Source organism: Chenopodium album, chromosome 19 (genome assembly GCF_948465745.1).
Source record: "Chenopodium album chromosome 19, dcCheAlbu1.1, whole genome shotgun sequence".
Taxonomy (NCBI): domain Eukaryota; kingdom Viridiplantae; phylum Streptophyta; class Magnoliopsida; order Caryophyllales; family Amaranthaceae; genus Chenopodium; species Chenopodium album.
In genome coordinates, this window is record NC_137852.1 from 2,468,202 (window position 1) to 2,479,599 (window position 11,398).

General features: G+C 32.9%; 1 protein-coding gene across 1 annotated transcript; it reads right to left on the bottom strand.

Annotated features, from left to right (window-relative positions):
- Window positions 1-935: 935 nt before the first annotated feature.
- LOC145595008 (phosphoinositide phospholipase C 2-like) lies at window positions 936-6,615 on the bottom strand. The gene is made up of 9 exons (XM_081651360.1): window positions 6,081-6,615; window positions 3,736-3,932; window positions 3,416-3,551; window positions 3,052-3,282; window positions 2,742-2,977; window positions 2,356-2,473; window positions 2,107-2,259; window positions 1,906-1,992; window positions 936-1,457 (listed from the first exon to the last, which is right to left on the bottom strand). The coding sequence occupies exons 1-9, from the start codon at window positions 6,387-6,389 to the stop codon at window positions 1,164-1,166; spliced, it is 1,761 nt and encodes a 586-aa protein (XP_081507486.1). The 5' UTR covers window positions 6,390-6,615; the 3' UTR covers window positions 936-1,163.
- Between the last annotated feature and the right edge of the window lie 4,783 nt (window positions 6,616-11,398).

Sequence of the window (11,398 nt, forward strand, 5' to 3'; positions counted from 1 at the left end):
CTTGGTATTCCGTATGTTTAATACGAAGTAATCAATAATCATCACAAACTACTCGTAGCATGTTTTGATTTCATGTTCCCCATTGACATCCAAAATCACTTACTCCCGAATCCCGATGATTTTAAATCAATTACCCCCGAATCCCGATAATTTTAAATCAATTACTCCCGAAACCCGATGATTTTGTGATAGTAATATATCGTGAAAAATACTCCCTCCGTCCCTAAATTACATTCCTCTTTGGTAATTTACACGGGAATTAAGGAGGAAGGAGTAAGACAAATAACAATGATTAGATAATGCTATGGGAAGTACAAAGATAGAATAGTTATTACTCATTACATGTCATCAATCCTTTGCAAAAAAAAGGACCAATCACATGCTCCTAATTGAAAATTTTTAACCAATCATATTCATTGTAATTTGACACAAGGATTATTAGTGAGATTAGGTAAGAATGAGTGAGAAAGCATTAAATATAAAACAGAATAAGAGAGTTGATTTACTAAAAAAAACTTACCAAAGATAAAAAGGAGGAATGTAATTTAGGGACGGAGGGAGTAACAAAGTATTGACTCATTTGATAAGGTTCTTAACTTTTCAAAGAAAAATTCTTCATTTTGTTGCTTTAGATTTAACATAAATTCACTTTGGTTCCGTGAGTTGTTTCATTTTTTTGTTTTGGTGACCTATGATTTTCTCTTTTTTTTTTTTTTTTTTTTTTTTTTCTTACGAACCAGAATTATTTTTACCGGTTAAAAAACTAAATTTTACTTATACAACTCCAATGTAATTCATTTATACGAGTATTTTATATCAATATTGAAATTTGTTGCTTTAGATAAACAAAATTCAATTGAAGAAAACATTACCTAACTCAATAAATAAGAGTTGTAAATTGAACATAGCCCTTATTAACCTTTTGACAAACAACATTAATAAAAGGAAATTAAATTGAACAAATGAAGATAACAACCACAACTTTTTCAACATCCAAATGAACCATATATACAATGGCAAAACCACAATTACCAACATCCCTCTTAACTGCATGCCACAAGTCTTTATATTTTGTAGATCTAAGGACTTGTTGCATTTTCGCACACAACGGAAGAAAAGTAATACAACACATAGGCGGGAAAAAAACAAAGGAGATGAACAACTCAAATAAACTGAAAGCGCATGAGAAGCTTGACTGATGAGTACTTTATTCCCTCACGGCTACAAAGTGGGACTGACCGTATACCTTCTCTGATCTCCCAAACAGGCAAACATGTTTGACCTCCAAAATCATCTTTCTCAGACATATCATACTCATGAACTTCAATCCGAAGGAGTGCAAGTTCAGGAACAGTCAGTGGGAAGACAAACTCTTCATTCCAGGCTGGTATCCAGTTATCTTCTAATGTTTTTGTTTTCTTCATCACAGTATCTGCTGCCACTCCCGCAATCCCAACCTGAAATTGAAATTATATTGAGATGTTTCAGAGAATACCTTATTGCCACCAAAAACTAAAGCATTCTGTATATAACAATGTTCAGTTCTTGTGTATGCTGTTATAAACTCAAGATAACTCAATGCAACACCATAGGGGTTGCTAACAACCTTCTTGTGATTTAGGAGATCAAAAAGTGCAGTGCATAGTATCATTATCAAGACAGACAACCCCCACGATCCCAAGGTTTTCTTGTCACATATACTCATATTCTTATTTCAAAAGTTGGGATAGGGTGAAAGCTTATTCCCAGGCGGATGGGGCATATAGAAGCCTAATGTGTAAATATTTGGATCATGTCCTGCACCTTGCAATGAGAGTCCATAAGAACTAAAGTGGAGGGTGCAAGTCAAGCCTAGTGTGTAAAAGTATTCTCGAGGTTTTAGGTTGTGTTAATTTGGCGGCTTACCCTAACATAAAAATCTGGAGGGGAAAATTGATCAAAATGTGTATGCTTGAAATCATAATACCATCCTTCTCCCATATATACAGTCACCTGCAAATTCAGAAGATTAAATCAGCACCTTTCTACATAAAATTAATTTGTGAGGTCAGACAATAGGCAGAACGTTTCGTTAAAAGTACAAATAATTTGATGTAAGCCACTAACCTTCAAAGTCTTTTTTACTTCAAGTTTAGCTTTAGGATCAAAGACCTCGCCATTAGGACCACCGTTCAGAAGAAAATCTGGTTTTTTTACATAACCACATCCACCGTTAGCTCTGAACATTCCTTGCATCAGCCAGAGGGATCTTCCATATCCCTGTCATTGGAGAAAAATATTATCTTAAGCTGTACAGGGACAATGAATTACAGAGATAGTACAGGCTTCATCACTTTGACAAGGGAGGTTAAAAACCTGCATATTAAATGCAACCATCTGAGCTCCATGCATCCATCCAATGAGAGGGTTGTAATTTGATGAGGTAATTCGAGTCCCCTTAGGGTAGATCCTAAGCATATTATTCTGTGTAAACCTGAAAGAAAAATGGAAAACTTTCTAACATCTGATTTAGTAAATGATTTGTATATGCAGATACGCAGGATAGGGAACAGGGAAAAATAATCAGCTGAAACCCAGTCAAACCCCCTATAATTTAGTATATATCAAGTATTAATGGACTACTCCATTTATCTATTCTCTCAGCCATTATTGACAGCACAGTAAGACAATGTAGAAAATGTTACAGAAAGAGATATTAGCAGGGCTCGCTAAGAAAAATATGTTAAGATTGACATAAATACCTGACAATCTCCTTTCCATAGCGAGATGCTGCCTTTTCGAGCTGTTGTTCACTCAAACTAAGACGTCTCACCTTATTAGGATCAACCTTTAGTGCTTCGCTTAGACCACCCTTGGGTTTTCCAGCATGTATAGCAATGAGGCGTGTGTATTCTGGTGCCGCAAACTTTTTTGACTTGTTAATGTCATCATCAATTTCTTCGTCATCATCATCATCTCCATCATCCAATTCGTGATTCTGGCATTCATTTTGTTACCAACAAAAAAATTGAGGCAGTAAATAAAGGAAGCTATTTTAAACAAAATATATACCTTCTGACTATGAGATTTAAGACTAGGGACTTCCTTTCCCCAAGCTTCCTCATCTCCAGAATTGTTGCCCCTCTGTGAATCTTCCTTATCTTTATCATCATGATAAACTATTGGAGGCTTTGTCGATATCAAAAAACGTTTCTTTAGTGAATCAGGGGAAGGAAGTTTCTTAAAGCATTCTGAATCCTGTTCTGGTGAAAACAGTGCGTTCCCAAATGTTTGAGTGATCATCTACAGGATAAAATCATTAGCGAATTATTTGTTGACTCTCAATACTGATAATAAAGGTCTTAAACCAGTTATGTGATGAATTAGCTTTCAAAATACAGATAGACCTTTATTGATTAGAGGACCAGAGATTCACCTCAGCAGTTTTAGTTTGAAGATCGGTAGTAAGGTGGTCTTCAAGAGTTATCACAACAGGATAATCAGATGTGGAGAAGGCATGTTCCTTGATGGATCTTAAACATCTAATGAGCTCAACAGGTGAAGTCATTGTCCTATACAAGAGTAGAATTATACCCAGAGACAGTAAACGATAAGCACAGTATTACAAAGAAGAAAATTGACTTTAAACATGTCAAAGTTTAAAACATCATTAACTCAATAAGACAAGTCATTGCCACTATGTCTAGGATATGCAATTATCATTTCTAACTTCTTGATTCAGGAGTAAAAACATACCCTCCATGAAGAACATCAACATTGTCTTTGGAAGAATTGGGCCATATATCCAACTCGATCACTCTCACAGCCTTTTTCAGTGCATGTATGATAGGAACATCACTACAGTCACTAGTCAGTTGATTCCCAGTAAGATAAGAATTGTGGCCGGTATATATGAAATAGTGTGACAGTGGAGCAGTCATATCTTGGTGAACCTACAAGAAAGAAAATATGATATTTGGTGGAGAGCATAAAGGACATATGCTATTAGCTTACAGTTTAATAAAAAATAACATTATGTATCTATATTTGCAGAAGCCAATGCGGCATAATTTGATATGACTTTATTTCAGGAACCAACCTATCTACTCCACAGTTAATTCCACTCCAATTAGAAGATGGTAAAATAGATAGCATAACACACACAGGAGAGTAGGAGACAATCACAGACAGAGCAAACACGGAAAGTTTTTTTTTTTTTTTTTTTTTTTTTTTTTTTTTTTTTTTTGGGGGGGGGGGGGGGGGAACTGTGGAAGAAGGTGTACTTCTACAGTTCTACCATAACTTAAAATACCAATGGCCAATTACCTTCAAAATCCTCCAGCCTAGGGCGGGGTGAACGAGGATCAAGTGTACACAACGTTAACATTAAAAAGAGGCCCTTTCAACCTTAACCCCCCCCCCCCCCCGACTGTTTCTTTTATATACGCGTCACAAAATGAGAAGTAAAGGACAATTTATGAGATATGATATTGAATGTTGGAACCCAATGTTGAAAAAATGCTCATTGGAGGCTCTTTCAACTTGTTAGGAATAAAGTACTCAAAATGGAATTGACTTGATGTTTGTGATGTTCATGATTTGGGCAGGTGTAACTAGTGCACTGAAAAGAATTTGAATTTACAAATTACGGATGCAAAGCAGAACACAAAAAATAAACTTTTCCACACATATTAAGCATGCACTCAACTGACAACACACAAACCAGTGAACAGATTCAAAAAAATCTTCAGATATTAACAACCACCCAACAAATTTAGGAGCTCAGGAATGTTAAAATAAATAAGAAAGTTATTCTGGGTTGGGAGATAATTTGGGAGCTCAAACATGAATGACATGACACCCAGCTCCATAAGCATATTAAAGACAGCAATTGCAAAAGAATCCAAGGAGATGAAACTATTGGGTGATAAAAAGATCTGGAAAAGCAGTGCCAAACATCACTTTATTCACTTTAAGTTATAATTACAAATAACGAATTTTTATGAGAATGGTCACTGACTAGATTAATTCAAGAAATCAATGTCATTTCACAAATAAGGTGGCAAGAGCTAAGCATATGATGCAGTAAATAAGGAAATCAGGCATGATCATCAGTAACTTTGACAGAAGGCAAATCTGTAAAAGAAAAAATGGAAGATTTACCGATTCAAGAACAATACCAATTTCGATTGGCAACATAATGTATAGTACTTGATACTGGCAGAGCTTTAATGTAAGGGTGTGAACTAACAACTACAATGAAGCTCAGTCCACAGGATAGTTTGCAACTCTGCACTTTTTTTTATTTCTCCACATTCTTACTTATCGTCGATATAATTGCATGGAATTAATTCAACACAACCAAAAGCTTTCCTTGATTATGCATTGCAAGCACAAAATGCAATTTGCAAAATTGCTTAAACAGCCAGAGATTACAAACAATTACAACAGCCAATGAAGACAAACCAACAGAATAAACCATCCATCATCGGCTAAGGAATCACCACTATTAAAAGAACAATAACAGACTCTAGTATCCTCTCTCAAATGAAATAAACATGATCCCAAATCAGTCAAATGTACGTACACCCAGGCGTATAATAGACTCAACCTTTTGGCAATGCTCTCCCATTCAAAGTCCAAACTTTTAGCATCAACACTTTTATTTTATCAACATCAACAATAATTGATCTCCTTCCAAATGGGTTAATCCAAAAAACAGAACCTAGTGTATCAACTAGAAACCAACAAAACAAAAGCCAAAACTACATTAAAACATCAATGTGACTAAATACAATTACTTCAAATAGTATTATGCATATGCTTGTCTAAACATGCTGTAGCTTCATCCATTGCAATAGCTTACTGGACCCCACAATAGAGTGAAAAAAGTCAGTACAATTTAGGAAACACAATCCAAGAGCCAAATTCACCCCAATTGGGTTACCAAAATCCAAAATTCAATTTAACCCATTAAACTAAACATACAGCATCATCATATAATTCACAAATTTCAAATACCCATATAATAATTCAACCTCAAAAGGCAAAATTGACATAAAATAAATTGCAAAAAATCAAAATTAAAGTAAAAAATATACCCCAAGTTCAGGAGAAAGAGGAGGATTAAGATCCCCAAAGAGATACTTGAAAAACCCTTCAAGATTAAGGCCATGCTTATGAAAAACAACAACAGACCTAACACTATCAATCAAAGCTTGAGCATTTTCAATAGTAGCTTTATCTTCCTTTTGTTGTTCAACAAGAAAACGATGAAGATGAGTAGGGGTCATAACACCATTTTCAGAGTAATTCTCAAATAAGGCCTTAATCTCTTTTGGGGCCTCTGAAGCTGTGAGCTTGAATCTTCTTCTGCAACAAAAACACACTTTGTAAGTTTGGTTTGACATTGAAAAAGATGAGAATTTTTCTGGGGTTTCTCAGAATATTTTTGGAACAAATTTAACAGGAAATTGGTGTGACGTTTGGCTTTTTGTATGCCAAAATTTAATCTTTTTTTTTGATGAATTTAAGAATTGGGTTTAAATTTTGTGGAATTATATTTATTTGTTGTAGTTATGATTGATTATGATTGTTGTTTGTTCAAGTAAAGGATAATAAATTTGCAGTGAAAAAGAAGAATTAATTAAATTGAAGAAAATTGCGATGGATTTGCTCGGCAGAGACAGGTGGATTGGTGCAGGTTTTGGGCCCCAGGTGATTATGGTGTATGGACCTTTTTTTTTTACTGTACTTTTTTTGGAAGTGAATGTGTGCATTTTTTTGGTAGAATATTCTATGTGTTGCCATTATTTTTGACAATATTGGTGAAATTTGACCCGACTCGGAAAATAAAAACACAATTTAAATACGAGTTACATCGATAAAGTTTTACTCTGTATGTATTAGGTTAACTTGATTAGCATTTGGCTAATGTATTAGTCCCTTCATTCCATAATATAATTTTCGTTTCTCATTTTTATGGGAATTAAATTAATGAAAAATTGTCTTACACGAGAGTATTTTTAATTAACTATGAATGCATGTAAGTATATTCTCAATGTTGTATTAAATAAAAGATTATATATTTATCCTCATCTTTGATCGGCTCTTTTGCAATTTCACATGTTTACTTCCTTAATCGAGTAATAATATGATTTACCATCAATCAAATTACCAATATTCGATTTCAATCAATGCATGTTATCTAACTACTAGGGTTACATAATAATGGCAATTTAAATGTATTTTTTTATATTATACTAGGTTAGATCCCGTGCCATGCACTGTGACCTATAGGCTATAGCTACATATAGTTGTAGATTGTTGATTGAAAAGTATTATAATCATAAATTAGTCGAAGAATAATAAATTATTGATTTAGTATTTGTAATTTTTAATTATAACTTCTAATACGCAAACTTTTTTTCTTATTGTAAAACAGGTCACATTATTTTAAAATTTTACCAAATTTATTTAGTTTTAATATGTGAAATATTTTTTATTCAAAATATAATTATTACTACGCGTTAATATGAAATATGTATAAAAACTAATATTATTTTTATAAATGCTTTGTTTCCTTAGTTAATATTCAATAATTGTGTCCGGATTCCAGGCACATTTACAGTTCCCAAGTCACATCATTATAGTCAAGTCACATCACTTCAATATACTTATATGACATTATTATGAATATATGACATCATTATAGTCAACTCAGATCACATTATTACACTTATATGACATCATTATATTTCATGAATTTCAAAATAGAGTCATAACTCATTCTTGATACTTTATGGACATCTTTATCGGTGTCTTATGGTTTCAAATCTCCTTATATGACCCTAGGACTCATCTAACACATTCAGTTTATTTTTTGTGAAAAGTCAAAAATTGATCAGAAATAGTGTATTTTGACAATTTTCCACTTATTTTGACCCGCAAATAAAAATTGCCGAGATGCTTAACATGAACCCTAATACACCCCGGTAGTCTATTTGGGTGGGTGCAACCATCCAATATGCCTTTAAACGATCAATTTACCCGTTCGCAACTTCCACTGATTTCGTGAACTCAAGCCTACTATGAGCAGTTATGACAACATATAATGGTCATATGTGGTTCCAAACGGCATTATATGACCCCGAGATTTATCCCCTAGAGCCTTAAGAATTTTCGCCACCGGGCCCCGTAACCTCAAAAATTCCTCAAAAAACGTGGATAATAGCCTTCAATTTTGGAATTTTTTGACCTTTTTTTGCTCGGGAATAAAAATTTCCGTGATGCTTACCATGATCCCTAATATACCCCGGGAGTCTATTTGGATGGGTGCAACCATCCAATTTGCCTTAAAACGGTCAATTTACCAATTCGCAACTTACACCGATTTTGTGAACTCAAGCCTACTATGGGCATTATGACAACATATAATGGTCATATATGGTTCCAAACGGCATTATATGACCCTAAGATATATCCCCTAGGGTCTCAACACTTTCACCACTGGGCCCCGTAACCTCAAAAATTCCTCAAAAAGCGTGGATAATAGCCTTCAATTTTGGAACTTTTTAACCTTTTTTTGCCTGGGAATAAAAATTGGCGAGATGTTTACCATGGTCTCTAATACTCTCCGGGAGTCCAATTGGGTGGGTGGAACCATCCAATTTGCCTTATAACGATCAATTTTACCCATTTTCGTACACGCCTCTTATATTGGCTATAAGCTTTCACGAGGCCTCTACGTAACCGAATAATGATCATATATGGGTTGAAACAATATTATATGACCTCGGGACGCTTCTGATTTCGTGTATTATAGCCTTCATATTTGGCTTCCGTATATCATTTTTCAACCCGACAAGATTATGCATCCAAGTACTTCCATGGGTTCCCAAAGGGCCTTGGGAGTCGTAAAATAGTGCCCCCGGAACCATCTAATTCATCCTTAATCATTATGCCTTAAGGGCATTAGGATACGTAAATAGTGCTCGGAACCCAGTATGCCTATTTGTACTGTATAAAAAATAACTTTATTTTTATAAATGATTTGTGTCCTTAGTTAATATTGAATTGATAGATTTTAGTTGTAATGTAGAAACTTTTAATATTTAAATTTCAAAAATGTTAAATATGATAACTCTTCAAAAAAAATAAAAAAATAAAAATAAAAAAGATGATATCATCATTGCATTTAGGCGGGAAAATATTTATTAAAAAAGCGACACGTGGGCAGTGATGATGTCAATATCTTCTGTTTTAGTAATGGTTAATAGATTAGTATTTAAGGTGTTCATTTCATGAAGTGTCATCCTACAATTCATCCATTCACAATAGTGATTGTGAAATATTAATCACTATTGTGAATGGATCAATTGTGAAGACTAGATGGCGTTAATAATATTGAGAGTATGACCATATAGTGGTGAGCCGTGAGGGTAGTTTTTTTTTTTTTTTTTTCGAAGCCAGTGAGGGTAGTGTTTTAGTGGTGGATGATGTTTTAAATTTTTAATAATAACTAATACTATTAGCTTTTACAAATTAAAAATACGTAGTAGTTGATATATTTTTTAAACAATTTTTTTGTTTCATAGGCTGAAAAGTGAAAACGGCTTCTCCGCAAAAGCTGCAACAAACTGTTTAAATGCTAGTCTTAGCCCTAGAAGAAAAACTCAGAGTTGGTGATTAAGTACTCGAATAAACACATGACATATAGTCAATGACTAGTTTATCAAACACTCATATTTTAACTATCTACCTTCAAATATACTCCATAATTTAATCAAATAGTTAATTTTTATAATTACATATTTACATGTTTACGAATAAGGTTTTTTATTTTTTGAAAAATTGACGAATAAGGTTTTAGTAGAATGAATTTTTCTTCGCAATTTTTTTTTTTTTTTTTCAAAAGGCTCCTTTTCCATTATTTATGATGAAAAGAAAAAGACAGTGTCAAGAAAAAGTGAAAAAAAACCAACTGATGTAGACAAATTTAAAAGCTAGGTGTGAAGGTGTCCCATTCATACAACTATCAAGAGTGCGATTTGTTCAACTATCTGGAATTTTTTACTTACAATCTACATCAATATATTTTTTTTTATCAAGGAGAGAATAAACGTGAATCCGACAATCAACAATCAAGTACGTATTAATTTTGCATTCAAAATTATAAAACGTGTTAATGCCCTATGAGATTAGAGCTATTTATTTTAATACGAGTAGTAGTACTATTATTTTTTTTTTTTGGTGAAAATAGTAGTAGTAGTATAACTAGTATTATTATTATTATTATTATTGACGGATTAGTTGTAGAATGTAGCTTAGGCATAATACAAAGTACAATAAGGATATTATTATCTACGAGTATTAGTGAAAATCCGCTGTCAAAGTAAAGATTAGAAACCAACTCCCTACGTGGAGGCATATATATATATGCTCCTCTAGTCCTCCTAGTCTCCCACCACTTCACTTGTTACATGGAAAGATTAATAATAGACAAACAAACCTACCACGCTAGAGATACTTAAAGGTTGGGAATTTCCCTATCCTTCCACCAAACAGACTAACACTTAAAAAGCTAACTCGCTAACATGAGGTCAATCGGGTTGACTTTTGAAGGATTTATGTCTGATTTGGCCTTGACCTTCTTTTATATTAATTCAACTAAAAGTTTTTTTTTTTTTTTTTTTTCATAGCAATTTTCAACTAAAAGTTTTTTGTTTTTTTTTAAATTTTTTTTTGAAAGATTCAACTAAAAGTTTTTAAAATCAACTAAATAATACTTTCTACATATAAGTTTCAATACTAAACATACAATTTGTACTAGTGTTATGTTTGGAATTTATGCAATACATACATGGATTAAGTCATTAAGTGTATACTCTAGCTTTTCACCCACAAAAAAAATAAAAATAAAATAAGTATATACTCTAAGGTCCCGTTCTCTTCACCTTAATTTTGCTGAACTGAAATTAATTTTACTGAACTGAAATTATTTTTACTGAACTTAAATTATTTTTACTGAACTTAAATTAATTTTACTGAACTGAAATTATTTTTGCTGAACTGAAATTATTTTTACTGATTTTCTATTATAATTCTTCTTTAAGACAACTGAATTTTACTAAACTGAACTTATTTTTACTGAACTGAAATTATTTTTACTGAACTGAAATTAATTTTACTGAACTGAACTTATTTTTACCGAACTGAAATTAATTTTACTTAATATTATTTTTTTAAGGTGTAGAGAATAGAGGCTAACTAAGTATATTAATTCTTATAAATGAGAATTCATAGTGACTTTTAAGGTTTATTTAGGGTATGTTCACATTTACTTAATTTCAGTTCAGTTCAGTTCAGCTCCAATCAGTTCAGTTCAGTTCAATTTAATTCAATTCAGCTTCTAATTTTC

What these genes read in the sequence shown, in the direction of transcription:
- LOC145595008 (XM_081651360.1), bottom strand. Translation starts at nt 6,389, where the DNA reads ATGTCAAACCAAACTTACAAAGTGTGTTTTTGTTGCAGAAGAAGATTC. An exon ending in CTCTTTCTCCTGAACTTGGG is followed by an intron (nt 3,933 to 6,080) that starts GTATATTTTTTA and finishes TCTTTCTTGTAG; the next exon opens with GTTCACCAAGATATGACTGC. An exon ending in TTAAATCTCATAGTCAGAAG is followed by an intron (nt 2,978 to 3,051) that starts GTATATATTTTG and finishes AATGAATGCCAG; the next exon opens with AATCACGAATTGGATGATGG.